This window comes from Ursus arctos, unplaced genomic scaffold (genome assembly GCF_023065955.2).
Source record: "Ursus arctos isolate Adak ecotype North America unplaced genomic scaffold, UrsArc2.0 scaffold_21, whole genome shotgun sequence".
Taxonomy (NCBI): domain Eukaryota; kingdom Metazoa; phylum Chordata; class Mammalia; order Carnivora; family Ursidae; genus Ursus; species Ursus arctos.
Genome location: NW_026622886.1, coordinates 11,627,172 through 11,650,679, shown reverse-complemented (window position 1 = coordinate 11,650,679; position 23,508 = coordinate 11,627,172). Strand labels below are relative to the sequence as shown.

General features: G+C 43.3%; 1 protein-coding gene and 1 non-coding gene across 3 annotated transcripts in view; one reads left to right on the top strand and one right to left on the bottom strand.

Moving 5' to 3' along the window:
* NT5DC3 (5'-nucleotidase domain containing 3) overlaps positions 1–17,140 on the bottom strand; it is a 59,404-nt gene extending 42,264 nt beyond the window's left edge. For both annotated transcript variants that reach the window (XM_044384482.3, XM_026499791.4), the window contains exon 1: positions 16,866–17,140. In XM_044384482.3, the coding sequence (XP_044240417.1) occupies positions 16,866–17,073 (208 nt within the window). In that variant the 5' untranslated portion in view covers positions 17,074–17,140. The remainder of the gene's footprint in view (positions 1–16,865) is intronic.
* A 2,589-nt stretch (positions 17,141–19,729) lies between these two features.
* On the top strand, positions 19,730–19,837 carry LOC113256475 (U6 spliceosomal RNA). The gene has a single exon (XR_003316686.1). It is a non-coding gene; the product is annotated as a U6 spliceosomal RNA (small nuclear RNA).
* Positions 19,838–23,508: the final 3,671 nt, after the last annotated feature.

Here is a 23,508-nt window from a genome sequence, read left to right as displayed (position 1 = left end):
AGTGTTGGCAATAGTCTCCCTCCCTTTCTACACCCTGAGAAGAGTCTGCAAAGTCCTCAAGGAACGCTGCTATGATGGAAAATGGCTAACAGCCCATCTCCGATGGCTGCCCGGGAATCCCCTGCTGGGGTGAAAGCCCAAGGTGTATTAATCACATGAACATCACCACCGAAAAGCTGGGATGTTTAATGTGTCATCACTCAAAATAAACACGAGGAACATGGGAAGCTTAAAAGGGATTTCAATGCTCCATAAAACCACTTCAAAAAAGTGCTGAGAACAAACACGAATAATTACAAGGCAAAAGGAAAGAATGCCAAACACTCACAAAAAGACAAACAGTCTGTCTAAACTGTAGACGCTAACGTATAAATGGAAGAAGGGCCCCTGACTGATCAGTTATGCACTTCTTCCCCAAGCAGAAACAAGAGTGGGTACCGATTTAGAAAGTGAATTCCTTTTGTACCTAATGGATGATGACAGCAAGACTATACGGTTAGCACAGAGAAATGGAGAGCCAGCTGTCTTACTCTGACCAAAGCTCTGACGAGAGCCTGGTCCCAACGCAGCCACCCGGGCTAGAACACGAAGAGCAGCTCTCAGAGTCGCCCGAGGCCCCCGCAGACTTCGAGCGAACGAGCGAGAATGTGGTGATAGCTGTCTACAGTAACCACGAGACTTCGGTGCTGCTGGTCACCACAGCATAACCTAGCCGAAGCGGACTAACACACGTACTCCTCCTCCAGCAGGCTGCGGGGCTCTGGGAGATCGCTGCTCCCCGACGTCCAGACTCCATGGCCTCAGTGAGGTTCCATTCCTGACGCCAGGAGGAGAGCACATGACCCAGGCCTGGCCAACAAGAGCACCTGAATTCCCTCGCCAACATTAATTCGTTTAGAGAAGGCTCAGGGGCCCCTCTGGCCAATCATCATCACACTTGCCCTGCAGCCAAAACGAACCAAGGAGTCCAGTCAGGAAATGTCTGGATTTGTAAGGGAACTTCATGGAAGAGGCCTTCTTTTCTTCCAAACTTGGATCTAAAAGGTTATAAAACTGGAGATGTGAGGGGCCATCTCTAAGAACCTCTAAAAAGGCCAGTATGGAAGAAAGCAAGGGCACGAGACAGAGAAGCCACCCAGTGACATACTTGGATCAACGTATATTTGAAGCTAATACTCCCTATTGAGTTTTTAATGACACAAGCCCATAAAATTTCTTCCTAAAAAAATGTTCTTTGCTTAAGTTAAACCAGGTTGAGCTGGATGTTCTATTGCTTGCAGCCAAAAAGGTCCTAGTAACTAAAAGTTCATTTCAAGCATATTCAGCCACTTAAAATTCTTACTGCCTACAAATTTTAATGGTCTAACCTGGCATTAAAGGCATTCTTCATTTATACTTTAAACCATCTTTCCGGGTCACCTGGGTGGCTCAGCCAGTTAAGCATCTGCCTTCAGCTCAGGCCATGATCTCAAGGGCCCGGGATCGAGCCCCTCATTGAGCTCCCTGCTCAGGGGGGAGTCTGCTTCTCTCTCTGCCTCTCCCCTTCCCCTGCTTGCGCTCTCTCTCTCTCTCTCTAATAAAATCTTTAAAAAAATAAACCATCTTTCCAATCTTAAATTCTCTTTCATATGCCCTACTTTCAGCAAGATGGGTACTCTACTTACTACTCTCTGTTCTCCAGAATATGCTATAGTTGAGTACCATCTTGAATTAAATACACATAGAATACTCAAGTCTCTCTTTGTCTAACTACATAAACACTGTTAGCTATATGAAAAGAAGGTCAGGGAAAATTTCCCTTTCTACTATGCTGCAAAACAAACACCATGTGAATCAAAGAACTAATTTTTTTTAAATATTAAAAAGTTGGCAAAACTATATAGATTATTATTTATCTCATCACTCCAAATGTGAAAGCAACAACAATAAATCACAAATGGAAAACATCAACAGACTTACAATACAAAAATTTTTTTTAAAGAGACAGGGGGTAAAGAGGGGCAGAAGGAGAGGGAGAGAATCTTAAGCAGGCTCCACACCCAGCACAGAGCCCCTTGCGGGGCTCGATCTCACAACCCCAAGATCATGACCTAAGCCAAAATCAAGAGTCGGAAGCTCAACTGACTAAGCCGCCCAGGCGCCCCTACAATATAAAAACTTTAAACATCTGTGTATCAAAAATATCAAAAACAGGGGCGCCTGGGTGGCACAGCGGTTAAGCGCCTGCCTTCGGCTCAGGGCGTGATCTCGGCGTTATGGGATCGAGCCCCACATCAGGCTCTTCAGCTATGAGCCTGCTTCTTCCTCTCCCACTCCCCCTGCTTGTGTTCCCTCTCTCACTGGCTGTCTCTATCTCTGTCAAATAAATAAATAAAATCTTTAAAAAAAAAAAAATATCAAAAACAATAATCTGAGGGGAAAGGTTATATTAGACAGAAGTTTAAAGCTAAAAACCAAAGGACCAATATCCTAAATATAAAAAAAAAAATCCAAAATCCAAAAAATATAAAGGATATATCTCATAAGAGAGAAACTTAAATGGCTAACAACTGTAAATGTTTAACCATTGTAATCACAAAAAAATTAAAACAATTAGACAGTTCACTCTCTCTGAAAGATGAATTACAAATGGTTTTACTGTATTTCATTCACTTTTTTTTAGTGTTACTTGGCTAAGGATTAAAAGATGCCGTTCTTCTCCCATCAGATTGCAGTAGTGATTATGTTGCTTTTGTTACTTGTGTGTATTCTTGGGGAGGGGGGGCCTTTCCATTCTTGTTTTGTTTTTAATATTAGAACACAGAGTTGGTGCTGGTACTGAGACTGGACGGCCTCACTCCTTGGTATTTCGGAGAAGTCAGTTCAAACTTTCTAGAAAGCAGGTTGGCAATAAGTACCAAGAGTCTTCTTAAAATATTCATACCCTTTGACCTAGTAATTCTCCTTCTAGGAATCAATGCTAAGGAAATGTTCAGAAATGTGGATAAAGATTTATATACTAAGATTTCATTACAGTGATATTAATAAAGGAAAACCTGGGGGGAAATTATGCTCCACATAGAAGGCCAACCATACACCTGAAATACCCGAACTCAAGAACTCAAAACACATTAATGAGAATATGATCGAACAGAAAAGTGGAAATGCACCTGAAAATCCTTGAAGTTCAATTTCTGGGTAATGCAAACCACAATCCCAGAGACATAGAGATGATATTTTTCTCTAATTAATTAGGATTTTTCTTTTTGGTATATGCTCTAGATTTCAAACTGTTCTCCCAGGAAAAAAAGAACATTCAGATCTGATATATATATAGGCACCTGCATGGTTCAGTTGGTTAAGCATCGACTCTTGATTTCAGCTCTGGTCATGACCTCAGGGTTGTGAGACTGAGCCCCACAGCTACCTCCAAGCTCAGTAGGCAATGTGCCTGAGATTCTCTATTCCTCTCCCTCTGCCCTTCCCCCCATTCGTGCGTGCACTCTTTCTAAAATAAATAAATAAATCTTTTTTTAAAATGTGTGTGTAAAGAGAGAGAGACTGAAAATATACGAAAAAGAGGCATAGGGATTTTTTGTGTCTAAGTTGAAACCACACTTACATGACCTTCACTGCCTCCACCACAAGTGAGCTCAAAGTTCTGTGCCCAAATTGTAAAGATTTAACTCCTCAACTGTAATTGCCAAGTATGATAAGGAAAAGACAATCACCTTAGATGATTTTCTCTTAGCAAACTTCACCAGTTACAACTTCCTTCTGTCAAGCAAGGCTCGGACAAAGACAGCCAGTTCTGTTGACATCTGTCTGAAAACTGTGAATTTGTCCTAATGCAATCGATGTGATTTGACCATAATACAAATTTCATGTTAACATTTAGAATGTTATATTTACTGCCAACAAACGTGATGAGTAGTTACAGTAAGGGAAATAAGAGTAGAGCAAAGAGCGTGACTTGAGATAGCTGATTCAAAGGAGTGCTACTATTAGACCTTAAGAGATTTGAATCCAACTATTTTTAGCCAGAAAATATTTTCTCCAGTATCCCCAGTTTACTTCTGTACTCTAATAGATACAGAGACAAAACCAAGTGACCAAGGTATCCTTTTCACTATGAAGGTGAACATTATGGGGTTACCTACCCAGCACAACCCAGCCTTTAGATAAGAAATGACCCTTCCCCACCTCTAAACACACAAATGCTACGTTCTTCTAGGACCCTGCACCACCCCCCTCCAGCCTCAGTTGGTGGTCCAGGCTAGAACACCAGATTCACCCTGGGCCACACTGTTCCCACCCCTGCAGTACGAACTTGCCTCAAGCCAGGCTAACCCAGAGCCCTTCCCTTATTTCTTTGTCTTTACTAGATAGCTTTATTGAGGTACGATGATGTATAAGAAATCACACAGAAAGTATGCAGCTTGATGAGTTCCGACACATGTATTCACCTATGAAGCCATCACCCCAATAAAGATAATAAGTGTATCTAACATTCCCAAACATTTCCTCACGCCCCTCTGAATTCCACCCACCCTCTCCCCTCCACCCCTGACCATCCCCAGGCAACTGCTGTTCTACTTTTGATCAGATTTGTTTGCATTTTCTAGAGTTTTCTATAAATGAGATCACATGGCACATAGTATTTTGGTAAACTGGTTTTCCCCAGGAACTTTTTCAGTAAGTACTTCCTGCACACCTACTATGTGCCAGGCACAGAGAACTGTGCAGGGGTTATAAGTGAGTAAATAATAAAGCACTAGCTCTGTACTGAACGACAGCACAGGCAGCAGGGGAGGCAAGAAATGGCATGATGACAAGTGGAGAAGAAACTCAGCACACTTGCCCTCTCCAGGGGAGGTGGCAATTCAGAAGTCACTTTTATTGTATCTATAAATCTAAAAAGCAGCTTTCATTTTTCCTTTACTTTAGACATTTTGCATCATCTCCAGGGAAAAAGCAATCCATGACAAATACAATTACTCATCTGAATAATTAACAATGCATATGACATTTACACTACTCCTACCAAAAGTTAAAATCACATGTTATTCTGTAAATAATATCTGTAATTTTGACTGCTCTGTAGAAATCCATCCTGCTTCCTAAAGTTCCAAAAATAAAACCACATGTGACTACATTTGAAATACAATTACATATAATAATGGTTTAATGACAACCTAATCTGAAGTCATTTAATAAAAAAACTTAGGAGCGCTTGGCGGCTCAGTCATTAGAGCATGCGACTCTCTAGCTCGGGGTCATGAGTTCAAGCCCCACATTGAGTGTGGAGCCTACTTAAAGAAACAAAAACAAAACTTAACTGCTCAAAAGAAAAGTACATTTGTTTCATGGGAGAAACTTCTTAGAAAAATAAAATTTAGCCATATCAAAAGATCAACTACTAGGCAAGCTATCAAGAATCTTCATTAAAGTATGGAAGAAGTAGGAAAGGAATAATTGTCAATGTCTTCCACATACCATCCACCCTGGGTACTTCTTGTTATCTTGATTAACCGTCAGAACTCTCTAAAGTAAACACTGCTACCCCCCGTTTGCAGATAAGAACAAGGCTGCAAAGTTAAGTGAGTCCAAGTGGCACGGTTATCAAACAACACAATGTAGGTCGAATGCTTGGCAGAGCACTTGGCACACAGCAGGTGCTTCATAAATGTCAGTCCCCCCTCCTTTTCTCATCCATTCAACTAATAGTTTTCCTAGATTGGCATAAACCAGGAAACCACATCCTCAGACTCTTTCATGGGATCTCTGAGGGTAGAACTATTTTTACAAGAATGCTTACACATGACAGGCAGAATACTGTGGATTAGGACATCCACATTCCCAATCCCTAGACTGTATGAATATGTTACCTTTACATGGCAGAGGGGAATTAAGGTTGCAGACTTTAAATAGCTGACTTTAAAACAGAGATGAGTTTATCCAGGGGGGCCCTACGCACAAGGGCTAAGTGTAAAAAAGGAAGGCAGGAGATTCAGCCTCAGAGTGATGTGATGTAAAAAAGGCTCCAACTTCATTTTTAAATTGCTGGCTTTGGGAGCGCCTGGGTGGCGCAGTGGTTAAGCGTCTGCCTTCGGCTCAGGGCGTGATCCCGGCGTTCTGGGATCGAGCCCCACATCAGGCTCCTCTGCTGGGAGCCTGCTTCTTCCTCTCCCCCTGCTTGTGTTCCCTCTCTCTCTGGCTGTCTCTGTCTGTCAAATAAATAAATAAATAATTAAATAGTCTTTAAAAAAATAAATAAATAAAATAAATAAATAAATTGCTGGCTTTGAAAATGAAAGGGGCCATGAACCAAAGAATGCAGGAAGCTTCTAGAAACTGGAAAAGGCAAGAAAACATTCTCCACTAGAGCTTCCAGAAAGGCACAGAATCCTGCCAACGCCCTGATGTTACCCCGGCAAGAACCATCTCAGACTTGTGACCTCCAAAACTGTAACTGATCTGTGCAGTTTTATTTATTTTTTTTTTATTTTTTTATTTTTTTAAGATTTTATTTATTTATTTGACAGAGATAGAGACAGCCAGCGAGAGAGGGAACACAAGCAGGGGGAGTGGGAGAGGAAGAAGCAGGCTCATAGCGGAGGAGCCTGATATGGGGCTCGATCCCATAACGCCGGGATCACGCCCTGAGCCGAAGGCAGACGCTTAACCGCTGTGCCACCCAGGCGCCCCGATCTGTGCAGTTTTAAATCACTACATTTGCAGTAATTTGTCAAAATAGCAATAAGAATTTAATAGAGTATTTGCCTCTTTCACTCTTATTCTCTCACCAATTTACATTGGAGTTTTCCAGAGGCTACATGATGTCTGACAACTCAATGGTGTGAATGCAGAATCAAATCTGAGACTCCAGCCATCTCCTGTGAATCAAGACATTGCAGAAATTTGCAAAAGCATGAAACCATGATGTTCTTCTAAAGTTCTTTTATTTTGGAAAATAGTGACCTAAGAAGTGTGTCATTTATGCTAGCAGGTAACAGATTGTTATTTTAAATGAGTGGGGAATACCTATGTTTTAAGTCTTTCATTTTTAAATTTCGAATACAGTCACTATTGGTGTGAACTATACAAAAAGAAAAACTTTGGGATATTCGAGAATTTTAAGTGTGTAAAAGAGTCCTGAGAGCAAAACGCCGGAAAACTGCTGCTCCAGCTACGCCTGTCTTGCTCACTGTTACAGTTACCCACACATAGAAGATACTCAAAAAATACTGTTAATAAATAAAATGGATACTCAAACAACATTCTGATACTGACAGTAATCGTGTTTCTCAAGTAGGTTTTCCTGCTCAAAAGAGAACAAAAGAAACATTCCAGATGAGCCCAATATAATCACCAGAGTTACATCTTGAAGAGCTACAGCTCTAAATACAAACTAAAATTTTATTCAGGTTTATATATCAGTATCTTATAAATACACTTACTATAAAACAATTCCTCAAAACCCTAGTAACTGAAAAAGAGGAGTTTGTCAAAGTTAACGACCAACCCACAGAAGTACAAAAATTTCCTACCCAGCTGATTAATCAGCTAGCCTCTCTTTCTCACTTGACTAAAACATGCAGTAACTTAAAAAATAAAAGAAAAAGAAAATACTACCTTTTTTCTCCTAAGCACTTGCTAACAACGTATGACAGGCACACAAAGAAGTTCTGGAGGAAAGTCGTGGGTGGCTCAGTCGATTAAGTGTGTGCCTCCGGCTCAGGTCGTGATCTCGGAGTCCTGGGATCAAGCCCCACATCAGGCTCCCAGCTCAGTGGAGGGAGGGGGAGTCTGCTTCTCCCTCTCTCTCTGCCCACCTCCCTTGTGCTCTCTCTCTCTCTTTCTCACTCCCTCTCTCTGTCAAATAAATAAATAAAATCTTCAAAAACAGAATTGGAGGGGAGGCTTTTTTTCCTTCTTTTTCCCTTCATCTAAAACATATCTTGTCAATACAGGAAATGACAAAGTCAGGACCTCATTGAAAGGGAACTGCACACAGATTAACCCAGCCCTGGATTCTAGGTGTTCCAACAGAAGTACCAGGCTCAGCAGGGCAGGGCAGGTGGCATCCCTCGCTCTGAACCTGTCAGACCACAAGCAGCTTCCTGTCCTCAGTACCAAACAGTTCGCTTTCAAAGGGGTATCAACAAACAAGACTGAATGCAAAGGCGAGCTTCCAAAGTAATGAAGTCAAAGGGGAGGGGCAGTGATGATGCATGATCACCATTTAAACAGCTATCATATGGGAAAGGAATTAGAATTACTCCCTGTGACTCAAGCCATCCAAAATAAAATTGGCAGCCCTGTGCTCATATGGCAAACTCCAGCAGGTGCCAGAGGGCCACTAATAAGAGCCATGGAAAAAGGGATTCCTTCTTCCCAGCAAAGGACTGAATTTTATGACTTCCAAGGGGTCCTCTGGTTCTCTCCCTATTTTAGGAATTTCTTTCCTACCTGGAAATGTGAAAATTATTATGTGGCATGTCTCTCCCTGAAATCTTTTTGCTACTTTTTCCTATGGCCACAGGATCATCCATATCACACACCTAAACAAAAGAAGACATGTAAAGAACACGTCTTGAGATTTTTAAGACACACAGAAAGGTATAAAGATAAATGCAAAGGACACCTACATCCCCACCATCCAGTTTAGGAAATAAACCTCATAATGCTTCGCCTGCATTCTCCTCCCACCAAGAGGTGACCACTACCCTGACTTTGGTGTGTCTCCTTCTCCTACATTTTAGACTTTTAGCACAAACATAAGTATCCCTACAAGTGATCGATAGTATCTTTCATGTGTTTTCAAACCTTTGAAAATTGGTACACATCTGCTCTGTTTGTTGTCTTTACACACACACACACACACACACACACACACACACATTCAGTATTGTTTTCGAGAGAGTCATCCATGTTGACAGACAGGCAGAGCTGTTATTCAGGAGACAACATACATTTTCTGCAAAGATTCTGAGCTGTGCCCATGGACCATACATTCTGTTGCAACTACTCAACTCTGGCGTCATAGCACAAAAGGAGCCCCACAAAACATGGAAATGAATGGGTGTGGCTATGTTCCAATAAAATTTAATATACAAAAACAGCAAGCAAGATCTGGCCCATGAACTATAGTTTGCAGCTCTCCCTACAGTAAACATTATTTTCTTTCAATGTCATTTCAGTATTTGTCTGATATTAACACCTGTTGGGTTTCTTTGGTTAGCACTGGCCCAAAATCTCTTCTCATTCTGTTAATTCCAACCTTTCTACATCTTCGTTTTGGGTGTGGATCTCTTACAACAGCGTCCGGCTAGATTTTGCCTTATATCTGAACTGACACTCTGTCTTTTAATCTGAGTTTTCATGATTACTGATATATCTGGGATTATTTCCACCACATTTTATATTTCCTGCTTTTTCTCTGTTTCTTTTACCTCCCCTCTCCTACTCTTTTGACTGATTCCTATATTGTCAATATTCATTTGGACTTCCTCACATGGCTACCAATATCTTTGCTCTCCATTTGCGCCCAGGTTGACGGTCTAGCCATACAGGGAGAGTTTACATTGGCTTCTATCAAGAATCCCAGGACATTATCACCTTGGGACCACTTTTAGTTAACTTTGCACTTTGAGATAACCAGACCAGGCAAGCAGACTAAATTCAAACCCAAACCTATGTGAGAACTAGTCTGTGATTACAAGGTCACAGGGAGACTTCCACAACCTTCCCCTCCGCCTCTCCTGTCCACGGAAAAATGTAGAGCAGAGACCAAGACAGACAAGTTACCCTATTGTTTTCCTGCATGGAAGGCAGCTCTCTGTGGGTCTGGATTTGTAAGAGATTCGGAGAGAGACACAGAGACAAAAACAGACAGACAGGGAGCAGACAGACAGGGAAACAGAGACACAGAGCGCGTGTGTCTGTGTCCCTCCCAGCAGGCACAGCCAATAAAACCCAACAAATGCTCCCGGGTTGGTAACACCTTCAGGGCTGCTCACCATCCTTCATTTTTAGTCCCTGCCATTTCACTTCAGTTTTTCAAAGCTCAGCTACACAAAGAATGTTCTTTGTCATTTTTTCAGCACGTATGCATTCTATACAAAAAAGATTTTTAAACTATCCATCTAGTCTACCAGATTGCTGGAAACCAAAATCCAGAAGAACAACTCTAAAATACAGAAGATATGTGTGCTTTCACATTTCCTCAAGAGCTCAACAAAAGACTGGTTTCTAAGCCCAGGAAAAATACAGATTCCTGGGCCCTTGCCCCACACCTGATGACTCAGAATCCCCAGGGTCAGGGCCTCAGAGTCTCCATGTTAAAACAAGCTCCCCAGGTGATTCTGATGTGCCTCACAGTTGCAGAACTATGGAAATTTTTAAAATTCTACTTTCCTTCAAAAGCTGGCAACATAATTATCATTTAATCTCCTTTTTACATTTTATCTCCTTTTGCTTCCTCTTTATGCTACTATCCAGGATGCCCTAATGAAAGAGGACAATGAATTCTGGATTTCAACCCCCCACTCTTTGCTGGTAGATCACCCGGCCACCTTCACAACAGTTACAGAAAACCTCAATCATTCAAACAAAAGTCAGGCCAAAAACATGTCCTTGTTCCAGTCAGACTTCCTGATCTTATATGCAAATTTTAATTCAGAAAACAATCCCTGCTGAGTTCCGTCTCCATCAGCATCCCACCCATGGCGTCCTTCACACCCTCATCAGATAACAGAGGATTCAATGAGCAGTAGGCTCACCAGATGGAGCCGAGATGTTCCAGAAACCCCCTGAAACCATTCACAAAATAGTCCAGTGTGCTTGTGTTGTGTAATTGTCAAATCTGCATATTTTTCTAAAGACAGAATACACAGCTTTCTCCAGACTGTCAGAGACCCATTATTCTATATCCCTGTTACAAAGAAGCATAAGGTTGTACAATTAAGCATCTTTGGGTATTATTAATACACATATACTCTTGTTATACATATTGTTTGAACCTCCCAACTATAGTCCTCAGAACCTCTATTGTGAGCTATTATCTCAAAAAAGGGGTTCCACAGTCAAACTTATTTGGGGAGTGCTACACCTATACCTACTTTTTGGAGATTCATGCATTTTAAAGACTCTGATAAGCCTACCAGTAAAAAAGCTTTTTTAATACATATATTTTCAGGGGCGCCTGGGTGGCGCAGTCGTTAAGCATCTGCCTTCGGCTCAGGGCGTGATGCAGGCGTTATGGGATCGAGCCCCACGTCAGGCTCCTCCGCTAGGAGCCTGCTTCTTCCTCTCCCACTCCCCCTGCTTGTGTTCCCTCTCTCGCTGGCTGTCTCTCTCTCTGTCGAATAAATAAATAAAATCTTTAAAAAAAAAATACATATATTTTCAACATTTCCTTAACCACATCTCTCAGAAGAGGGTGGAACACAGTGTGAGAAACACTAGTCTCATCTTAAAATTACCTCATTATTATTAAGGCATTTCCTTAACCCGCTGCAGTTCCTTGAGGGAAGGGTTTGCATTTTATGTGTATTCTCCATAAACTAAGCTTATATCACTGTCCTACACACAGTCCTTGCTAAATACATAATTTTTGAATAAGAATTAAATGCTCTCAACCGAGAACTCTGAATAAATCCTTCAACACCCTGTAAAAGCTTCTAACACTTCACACTAATCCCCATACTTCTTTCCACACGTTAATACACTGCACAGCCCCAGCTAAGCAGCCAAACGTGCTAAACAGACCAGGCTATGAGATGATGTTGGGGGGGGGGGGATGCACTAGGCATCCGAATGCATGGCTGGAGCACCGCCCCCACCCTTGGACGAGCAGCAATGCTTCCGTTCTGTACCTAACAGGGCAGATTCTCTGACGAGCACACACCGCAGGCCAAGGATTAAGATCAAAGAAGATGCATACGACGTGCAACATAACCAGTGATAACGGACCATATGCAATGATATTCACCCCTTTAAATTATAACCGCATGGTGATTTCTTAGAATTCCCATCTTAGGACAAGGTTTCTTTTCTTTTTTTTTTTTTTAAGATTTTATTTATTTATTCGATAGAGATAGAGACAGCCAGCGAGAGAGGGAACACAAGCAGGGGGAGTGGGAGAGGAAGAAGCAGGCTCCTAGCAGAGAAGCCTGATGTGGGGCTCGATCCCAGAACGCCGGGATCACGCCCTGAGCCGAAGGCAGACGCTTAACAGCTGTGCCACCCTGGCGCCCCTAGGACAAGGTCTCTTAAACTTGGCATTAGTGACATTTGGGTCTGGATTATTCTTTGTTGTGAGGAGGCTGGTCTGTGCATTACAGACTGTCTAGCAGCATCCCTGACCTCCACACGTTAGAGGTCAGCTGCACCCCCCGGCCCCCAGGTGTGACAATCAAACAGGTCTCCAGACGTTGCCAAAGACCCCCCCCTTCCCCGACTTCAGTTGAGAACAACGGTTCTACAGGAAATTTTTGCTAGAGGTTATAAACCAATATTTCTTTTCCTAAAATATGTGAAGACTCTTCCCTTTGAGCTGAGTTGGACACAGAATGCATAAATATGGTACTTCCAAAAATCTCAAGTTAAAAAAAAAAGGAAGACATTCCAAAGGAAGACATTCCAAATGAGGGACGTTCTACAAAGTACGTGACCACGTCTCCTCAAAATTGTCAAGGTAATCGAAAACAGGGACACTCAGAGACACCGTCACAGCCAAGAGGAGCCCGAGGAGACACAAGGACTAAATGTAGGGTGCTATTCTGGGTGCGATCCTAGAGCAGAAAGGACATTAGGTTAAAAACTAGTGAAATCTGAATCAAATATGGATTTTAGTTAACAATGACACATATGGACCAATGTATTGATATTGGTTCACTAACAGTGACAAATGTGCCCCAGTCATAGAAGAGGTTAACTATAGGGGAAACGGGGATAAAGTTTAGAGAAATGTAAATCTAAATCTAAAATTGATCTAAAAAATAAAGTTTATTAAAAAAAAATTTTTTTTTTAATGGAGTTGGGGCACCTGGGCGGCTCAGTGCATTAAGTGTCCATCTTGATTTCAGCTCAGGTTATGATCTCGGGGTCATGAGATTAAGTCTCGTGTCAGGCTCCCTGCTGAGCATGGAGCCTGCTTGGGATTCTCTCTCTCCCTCTGCCCCTCCACCTTCACCCCACTCATGCATGCTCTCTCTCACTCTTAAAAAAAAAAAAAAAAAAAAAACCTTAAAAAAATAAATAAAATAGAAATGGAGGGAAAAAAAAAAAAAAAAGAAGTGCAGGAGAGAAAGGATAAAACAAGGAGTAAAAATCACCTCTTCCCTGAGCAGGCTTAATTCTGAGAAACCCTTCAAAGGGAAGACACCTGAGCAGATTGTTTGGATTAGGCAAGAGATCCAATGACCAGAAAGCAATAACCAGAAAATGAGAAAAAACAATTCTTTTTCTCCTCTTGTAAGCTGAAAAAAAATAAAATAAAACTATATGCTTTTGTCTGATTATCAATATTTTTTCTGACCTCTCATTCCTACAGACAGTTCAAGTATCAGTCCTAGCAAGTATTTTTCTGCATCCCCTGCACACCTGAGCAGCTAACCGCCCCGGTGCCAAACCCCCTGGCGTCTATTGTTTATTTCCCCCAAGCTGGCTGTCACTTACCTGTTACCAGTCTCCCCAACCATGTGACAGTGGTCCCACACTTGGTGTAGGCAGGGACTCACCCACTGTGGGCCCCTCACTCTCAGACCTGCCCATCTGTGAATCAACAGCCTTTAAGTCCACGGCTAGGTGCTTAATAAATTCTTGGTGAGTGAACTCACGCAAGCGGGGCATGTATATACTCTTACAGTCTTTGGCTAAGGGCCGATAGGGATGGTGCAGCCCCAGACAGGGTGAAAAAGGAAAAGTCAAGTGAAAGTCCCTGTGTTCTCAGGGGCGAGACAGGGACCACGTGGATATGGGCTGGGGCACACCGCATACCTGATTCACAGACCCGTAACACCTGAAAAGGCTTACACAATATTTAGTCCAGTGGCCTCATTCTACGGAGAGAGACACCAAAGCTAGAGAGATCAGGTGGCGTGGTAGAGGCCACACAGCTAGTCTGGCACTCCCCTAAGCTGAAGGGGACCTAGTCCCTAGAGCTAACTAACCCACATCCACCCCTCACTAAGCGTTTGTCTGAAACTGGAAGTTATTTAGTAACTAATAATAATAGCTACTAACTACTGGGCATTTGCTGGGTGCCAAGCCCGTGCTGAAAATCCTGACATCATCCCTGGGCTACTATGAGAAGACTGAGGTCACAGAGGAAAGTAACCTGCATCTAAGATCACAAAAGTAATTAGGTCTGAAAAAATCTCCTCTGAGCTCTCATACTCCAAAATTTCACTCTGATTATCATACCCCAAAACCCAAACTCGGGCCCAATGCTCATCTTTCTCACCCAACACTTCAACTGTCTCATTTACCTTCTACACACCTTACATGGATGGACTCTCTCATTCCCCACCAAACCTACAATGAGGTACTTACCAGCATCCCATCTTACAGATGATGAAACTGAAGCTTCACGAAGAATGGAGACAATACTGCCTGTAGTTCCTTATAAAACTAAACGTACAATTACCATTCAACCAAACAATGGCATTTAGAGAAATGAAAACATATGTTCACACAAAAACCAATACACAAACAGTTACAGCAGATTTATAATAGTCAAAAACTGGGAGCAACCCAGATATTCTTCCGGGAATAAAGTATAGTTAAATGGTTCATCATGGTTAAAAAAAAAAAAAAAATGGTTTAACTGTGGTACATGCACTCCATGGGTCACTACCCAGCAATAAAAAACACACTATGGATGGATACAATATACACAACCACCTGGACAACTCTCCAGAGAATTATGATCAGTTTAAAAAGCCAATTCCAAAAGGTCACATACTCTGTGACTCCTTCTATAGGACGCTTTTGAAATGGAGAACAGATGATACCCCACAGAATAGAGAAAGCATCGGGAGGGAAGTGGGTATGGCTATAAAGATACTATGAGAGATCCTGGTAAAGAACTGTTCTGTATCTTGACTGCAGAGCTGGATTCTTAAACCTACATGTGATAAAATTGTATAGAACTAAATAGGCAAACACAAGTAAAGCAGAAAGAGAGGACTCTGAATAAGATCTGTGAAATGTATCAGTATCAATATACTGCTCGAGATACTGTATCATTGTTTGGCAAAATGTTACCACTGGGAGAAACTAGGTAAAGGGTATCCCAGATGGCCCTGTATTAATTTTTACAACTGTATGTAAACATACAATTATCTCCATTAAAAATTTCAATATTAAAAAAAGTCTTGCCAGGTGCCTGGGTGGCTCAGTCAGTTGAGTGTCTGCCTTTGGCTCAGGTCCTGATCCCAGAGTCCTGGGATCAAGCCCCACATCTGGCTCCCTGCTCAGCGGTGAGCCTGCTTTTCCCTCTTCCTCTGCCATGCTCATGCATGTGCTCTCTCAAATAAATCTTTTTTAAAAAAATGTTTTTTAAGTCTTGCAAGTCTTAAAGCTGAGCTAGATGATCTATATTTCTTTCATCAAGATCTGCAATTTCCAGCATCTGCAAAGCTAGTCTTCTTTCCACCATACCACACAACCACTTCAAAAAATGGTGCAAATTTTAACTCTAAGCAAAGGAAAACTAAGAAGCCCTATTTCACACAAGTCTGCATTGCTAGCCTCTTTGAGTTCCCTCAGAAAATTATTCCAGTCGGTGAAAAGAAGCCCCTTGCTTTGTTTCATTAAAATGACTTCTGGCCAGAAGACTGAAAATGTGATCCTACCAAATGTTCTCTCCCACCAAATACTCTTCTTATCTCCACTTGCTACCTCCATCCCACCTCACTCCCAACCACAGTACAAATATTTCAATTCTAAATATTTCTTGAAAGAAACAGCACCAGTGACTTATCACCGGCCCTTCACACCAGTTCCCAAATGGTCAGCTGCTACAGGAAGATAGGGCAGCACAGGAAATAGGACAGAGGGTTAGGGGCTGAGACAGACCCCAGGTCAAGGTGTGACCTTGGCCAGGTTCCTTAAACTTAAGTCTCACTTTTCCTATCTATAGGATGGGGATGTGGCACATTCCCTGTAGGCATGAGAAGAATTCAAGGAGACAATCGATGTGCCTGGCCCTAGTATTCAGGCCTCTTTCTGCCTCTGCCCATTTCCCTTACTAACAACAGAATCAAGCTGATTTTATGTGCACCTGGCAACCAAGGAGTCACTCCCTGGAATCCCCTCCTCACTTAGGTTAGTAGATAACCCAGAACACTCTCAACTCGGGATCTCTTCTATTTCAGACATAGAAAAAGAAAAAAAAGAAAGAAAGAAAAAAGAAACCTCACAAGAAAAAAAAACAAAACAAAAAAAGGAAAATCAACTCTGGCCACTGCCACCTGCCTAGCAGCTCAGCTCCAGAGGAACTCGCCGCCAGCCGGACTCCGGCTGTTACTATTATTACTGTTTGTTACTAACAATACCCAACGGCGCGTGGGGGTGACTGTCTCCCAAGCGATGCCCATGGAGACCAAAGCGCTTCCGATGCAAATTTCTGGTTAAAAATCGCAAGAATTTATAAAACTGCTTTCCCGACAGGAGAAAGGCAAGAGTTGTAAAGTTTTTGGAGGCGCATTTTTCCGCGTTTCCCGGAATCGCACTGCAGAGATGTCGCCGCAGCTGGGGTTGAGGGCGGCCGACGGTCACGATTAGAGTGCCCTGGAGGTCAGCAGCGGGACCGGCGCGAGTCGGAGGGTGCCCGCTGACCCGCTGACTGGAGGTTCTGGGGGCGCCGCCGCACTCACCGTCCGTGCTCCTCTTCGCCTCCCGGTAGCGCTCCCACAGGTAGCCTTTCATGTCCGGGGCCGTCCCAGGTGCTGTGCACAAGGGCCGTGCGGGGCCCGCACGCTGCCGCCCCCGGGCCGCACTCCCGCGACCGCCCAGCAGGGCCGCCGCCGCTCTCGCCCCGGCCCCACGGGCCACCGCCGCCGCCGCCGCCGCCGCCGTGGCCATGCTTGCCGCCGCCCTGCTGCGAGTGGCAACCGGAGCAGGACACCAGTGCTGTGCCCGCGCTCAGCCTGCTGGCGGGCGGCTCCCTGCGTCGGAGCACGTGGCGGCGGCGCGGCCCGCCCCTTTGGCCGCCGCGGGGGCGGGGCCACCGTGGGGGCGGGGTCTGGTGCTGTCCGGCAGGGGCGGGGCCTGGGGCGGGGCCCAGTCTTGCCGGGCAGGGGGCGGGCCGGAGAGGGATTCTGCCTGGCAGGGGGCGGGACGGGGTCCTGCCTGGCAGGGGGCGGGGGCGGGTCTGGGAAGTCCCTGATTCCCGGGTTGGATCTTTGCGGGGCCTCCCGTGAGGGGGCAACTGGGTCGAGGTCCCACATGTGGCCTGATGTGTTTGAAGGTCATCTTCTTCCCCCGCCCCCGCCTACTGCAGAGCCTAAAAGGCCAGTGCCCCTCCAGGGATTCCTGGCTCGAGAAGGAGGCCCTCAGGACACCGCCACCCTGTTCTTGCTCCGGCTCCTGCCTACGCTCACAGGGGCGGTGCACCTGTCTGCCCTCAGATCTGCGAGGCTGCACCTGTGCATTGTGGTTCCACCAAAAACATATAAACAGTAACCCCCGCATGCGACATTTCTGTGTGGCTGAGGCAGTCTTGGCTGCTGCAGGCAAGACTGACGCGGTCCGCCCAGAACCCGGCTGAGAATCACTGAACTCAGGGGACTTCCCAAGCTGTTGGTTACTGTGGTTACCGATGAGTAGGGTGTTCAGTGGAGTACAGGGAATAACTCTCAAGGCTGGCACACTGCCTGGGAGACCACACCAACGTGTGTGAAATAGGGCACGATTGAAGACCACCCAGGCATTCTCGCACGCTTAAGTTGTTGGCTGGAGGGGTCGGAAGAGGCTTTCTGGAACAAGGTGGCCTCTGAGTTTGGCCGTTACAGAGAACAACTGCTGTTCATTAAAGGCTTGCTGTGTGCATTATCTCATGCAATCCTCTCAGCAATCTTGAGAAGCAGGCGCTGGGATTTCTGCCATTTTATAACTAATGAAACTGAGGCTAAGAGAGGTGAAATAATTTTCCTGAAGTCACACAGCTGAGCCCATTCTTCCATTTGGCTTCCTAACATAGTATGTAGGATTTAGTTGGGTGATAAGGTAGCCAATAAGTAATCCTGAACAGTTAATGGGTAACAAATCACTGGTGAGAGACAATTGAAATGTTTAAAATAGATATCGAATCCATGGACTCTGGGACATTAAACTTACTTTTTGGTTTTGGTTTATTCCAATTTATCTTTTCTTATTTGTGTTTCATAAAAGAAGTTTTGGTGATAGCAATTATAAAATTTGTTTACATGGAAAATCAATTCATAAATCCAAAATGAACTATAGCAACATAACTGTAACCCAATTAGAACTATATTAACACTGGCTTCAGCACATTTTTAGATATGGAACCCTGTGAGAGCAACTTTCTTCTACCTACCACACAAATGTGAATCACTTCAAAATTGTTCTTTTTAGCTACAATCTGTTACAACATTTTAAAGAGCTAAAAAATCAAAACCCTAGACTTTATCATCACCTCTAAGAGTTATAAGAGAAGATACCTCATCAAGGAGTTCTAAATAAGGACAGCTAGAAAGAAATTACAGACACAAAAAAGCCCATGGTAATTTTTATACTTTATTAGTATCATTTGAGGTCTTCAACAATTTGGTTTCAAACTGAGGTCGTCCCTCAAAAAAACTCTTCTGGGAAATTGAACTGTAATCTGGGCTATGAAAAAGCCACTTTTCTGATACGAAGAAGGGATTATTTGTACTAAGAGATCCTATTACCAAGGGATGCGGGTAAATTGTGGTGATTTGGCCTTTTTCACTCTTGCCTTTAGCTGACAAAATCCTTTGCCGTGAAAGCTTGACTACACCATCCATTTTACCCAAAGATAAGATCTTAGAGGAATAATCTTGCTTTTTCAGTGAAGCTTCTTTCTCTGGGCCATTCCATAGCTCAACATTATTTTGTGTCTTCCGTGGGGTCTTCTCCTCAATAGAAACAGAAATAATGGGTCTCAAGACCTTTTTCCCTTTCCCAGAGGCACATTTGGATTTATCTGAAATTGTGTGAGATGCCAAGTCCATGCTTTTAGCTCTCTGTAGCTTATCTGCATTCATGCATATTACAGAGCTCACTGTATTAGCACTCTGAGCACTGTGGTAGTTTAATTTAAGCAAGTGTTCCCATAACGAGGTGCCATTCCTAGAACCCTCAGAATGCTGCCGGCTCTTGCCTTGAGGCCAACATCTCCTACTCCTGATCCACTCAATTTCCCTCAGAAGCCTGCAAAAGATCAAAAATTGTCAAGAGGTCACATATCTAAGGTGAACAGCCTTAGAAGCATGTTTCTTTTTGAGACACAGAACAGAAACTCACTGCAAGATTCCATGGATTGATGAATGAGAAGATCCCAGGTAGGTCGCCCTTAAATCAAGTGATCTGTACAAATAGGCCACTGCTTCAGTCATGACGTGGTGACCAGAGTCACTTATCAATAACTGACCTGCTGGATATGTGAAAATACAAATATTAGAATTTTTATAAATTACTCCTAGTTTCACATATTTAAAAGGGAAGGGTGAAAAAAATTTATAAAAGATGGCATTGGGCGCTCACTTTGGCAGCATATATATCAAAATCGGAGTGATACAGAGAAGATTTAGCATGGCCCCTACACAAGGATGACATGCAAATTCATGAAGCATTCCATATTTTTAAAAAGTGGCATTGGAGTATCATCTATTGTAGCATTCCTGCCAAAAACATTCAACCTACATCTAATTATAAGGAAACAATCAGATACAAATTGAAGGACTCTGAGGCGGGGAGGGTAGAGCAGAACCCCACCTAGACTCTTCAAAAATGTCAATGCCATGAAAGATAAAACAAGCCTACTTAGAGGTTCTAGGCTAAGAGGAAGACAAATACAATGGAAGATCTTACACAGGTTTCTGGATCAAAAAACAAACAACTGTAGAAAGGGGGGGTAATCAGAAGGGGGAATGAAGCATGAGAGACTATGGACTCTGAAAAACAAACCAAGGGCCTCAGAGGGGAGGGGGTGGGGGAATGGGATAGACTGGTGATGGGTAGTAAGGAGGGCACGTATTGCATGGTGCACTGGGTGTTATACACAACTAATGAATCATCGAGCCTTACATCGGAAACCAGGGATGTACTGTATGGTGACTAACATAATATAATAAAAAAATCATTAAAAAAATAAATAATAAATAAAAAAATAAAGGCAACACATGCTGAAAAAAAAAAACAACTGTAAGGAACATTTACTAGAACACTCGGGGACATTGGAATATAAACTGCACATTAGATAAATTGCCTTATGCCATGGTTAAAGTTTCTAGGTTTGATTGTTGTATTGCAGTCATGTAGGGGAATGTCCTTGTACTTGGAAAACACAAGCTGAAGTATTTACAGATGTAAGTGTCGTATCAGCAGTTAATGTTCAAATAGTTCAGAAAAAAAATATATGGTGTGTGTGTGTATGAAAGAATGCAAACGTGGTCAAAATGTAACTGGTGAATATAGGTGAAGGGTCTATAGGTGTTCATTATACAATGCCAGGTGCCACTGTCAATAATTTAATATAATTCTCTAAAAGGTGTTAAAAGTAAAAATATATACATATGTATTTTATAATCTAATTTGCTAGTGATACTCATTTACTCAGTTTACCCACTTACAAAGCTGCTCTTAAGGAGCTGAATTTATACCCCTGGCTATCAACATAATGGAAGGCCAGGGCATATAGGGCGTCACTCTGGATATGTGGCAAAGAGCCTGCCAACAATGTCAGCGTGAAAACCACTGGCAGATGGCCCAGCCAGCGTCCATATATTAATAATAATAACAACAACCATAAATTATGTGAGTGATTGTCATCTGTCAGGCCTGTGTAATCCTGTAAGGCATAAACTATCATCACTTGCCTTTTTTTTCCCTCTCATTTAGGTTTTTAATAGGACACACATCCACATGGTTCAAAATGAAAATGTATAAAGATATGAAGTAAAAAATTGTCTCTCTCATCTCGGTCCCCATCTGTGCAGCTTTCTCCTAAAACATGTGTCCTTCCAGAGAATTTATGGTGCATATCCATTGTCTTTTCAAGAGAAGAAAACTGACAGAAGTTAAGCAACTTGCCATCCAGGGTCTGCCTCATCCCCAAACCCGTGTCCCCGACTGCTATACTAAACCACCCCTTCCTTCATACTGGAATGTTCTTCTTCTGAGGACCAGCTGTGGCTTCTGCTTGCAGAAATGTTCTCTCTCTGTATCTCTGCTTCATGAGTCATAACCCAGGTCTCAAAATCTGGTAGGCAGTTGTAGCTCTTGGCTCTGTTTGGCCATCTGTGGCTATTTTGCTTCTTTTTAAATTATTTTCATAACTCCCTATGATGTTCCCAGCTGGCCCAATCTAGCACAGCAGAATGCACTTGTGAATTACTCTGCTCAGGATGGCCACACTGCATTGGCCTGAACTGGCCTTACAAGGTAAAGGGGAGAAGAAGCAAGCCAGAAGGTCTCCTGTGGTGGCTGAGCAGGAACTCATTCTTAGAGATCCTCTGGATGCCAATAGCCAGACCCCACAGAATGTTCATTCTGCCCCAGGCCCTTTAAGAGGCTCTAACTTGTCACACAGACCGCTGTCCTCAGCCCAATTTCAGGCTTCTGTTCCTCAGACTCCCTCTTGGCCACACATCTTGGCTCCCCAGGCCCGTTTACCCTCAGGATCCATTCTGGACCTGTATCTATAGATTTGACCTCAGACACGATCTAATTACTTCTTTCTGGCAACAAGCATTGTAGGTGCCAGAAAAGGACATCCTTGCCTCAGGCCCAGCCGCGGTCCACCCCATCCTCCCTTGGGGTCAGTACCAGCCTGGTCAGTCCTCCCAATCCAGTGAAGAAGACAGACCAGGATGGGTTCACTAAAATTGGAGAGAAATTACTGAACCTCTTGTCACTTCAACTCCTCATTCTGGGGGGGAAGGGAACCTAACATTAATTGGGCATTGTTGGTTGTTCTGCATACCACATCTCATTAAATCCTCAGAATAACCCTACAGACAGACATTATTTTCCCCTTTCGGCCAGTAAGACAATTGAGACTCAGAGAGGTTATGTCCAAAAAACAGCAGAACTGGGATTCAAAGCCAGTTTGCTGGGATCCAAGCACTTCCATAACTTCTAGAAGTGGGTAAAAGAAAACACCATTCTCCCTGTTGCATCGGTTCCCTATTAGATTTTTCCAAAAAATATAGGTCAGAAGGAACCATCAGTCATCTTTTCTATTTTGTACTTGTGGACAGAATGTGAATCAGAGGTGGGAATAGGGGGGACAGTCCCACCCACTACCTTGAAAATCTGTTCTCAGATTTTAAGTGGTAAGTTTTCCTAGTCCTCCCCCATGCACACACTTTTTTACTGCTTAATATTTTTTTTAAAAAAAAGGGTGTCTTTACTATTTCCTCTGGAAAAAGAAAGCAAGATATTTTATCTGAAGACAATCCTCAGTCCTTTTAAGTATTCTTCTAAAGTACAACCTTGTCTAGTCTTTATTCTACTGAAATTTAAGCCTGTTCCTCATGCTTACTCTAATATGTGCTGTCACCTAATAAGCGGGATTTTGCAAGGCCAGGCCAGTGTTTGCTTTCTCCTCAGCCCATATTTGCAGTGCAGGTGGTTGTCACCAGGTGACAAGGAAGATCTCAGGTGTTGGTGGTGGTTCTCAGGAAGTCTCCCTGAATGGCTCTGTGGACCCTGCCCAACAGTGAACTCCCTTCCCTCCCCACCCCCCACCCCCCCACACCCCATTCCCCCACCCCATCAACCCCACCCCCACCCCCACCCTGCTGTGTTGGGAGTAAATGGCTAAGAAGTGGATTCAATCACTATCTCTATTCTCCGCCCAGAAGACGTGCCGCAAATGTGTAATGAGGAAGGAGGATTATGCAATATCTAGAAGTTCTTTGTTGAAAGCCTTTTTTTGTTCGATAAGTATGCCAAGGCTAAAGTTTCTTTGTCAGAAGCCCTTCAGTTTGAGAAACTAAGCTTGTTTTCTCATTCTTTTCAATAAATGTGGCCTTCAAACGTATTAGGGAGGGAGAAAGTCATCATTGTCTCAAATAAAGTAAAAAGTTGCCATTGGATATCTCCATGGCCCTTCAATTTCTGCCCAAAACAAAATAATAAAAGAGGGTGGGTGTGCATTTGGGGGTGGAGGGGTCCTACGCCCCACCCCTCGCCACTGAGACCACTGACGAGTCTTCTCACAGGGACCTCGCCCATCCGCCTCAGTACTGCATGAGTTCATTCCACCCATTCGAGGGCCTGTGCAGAGCCCACCTTTGGGTAGATGGAACA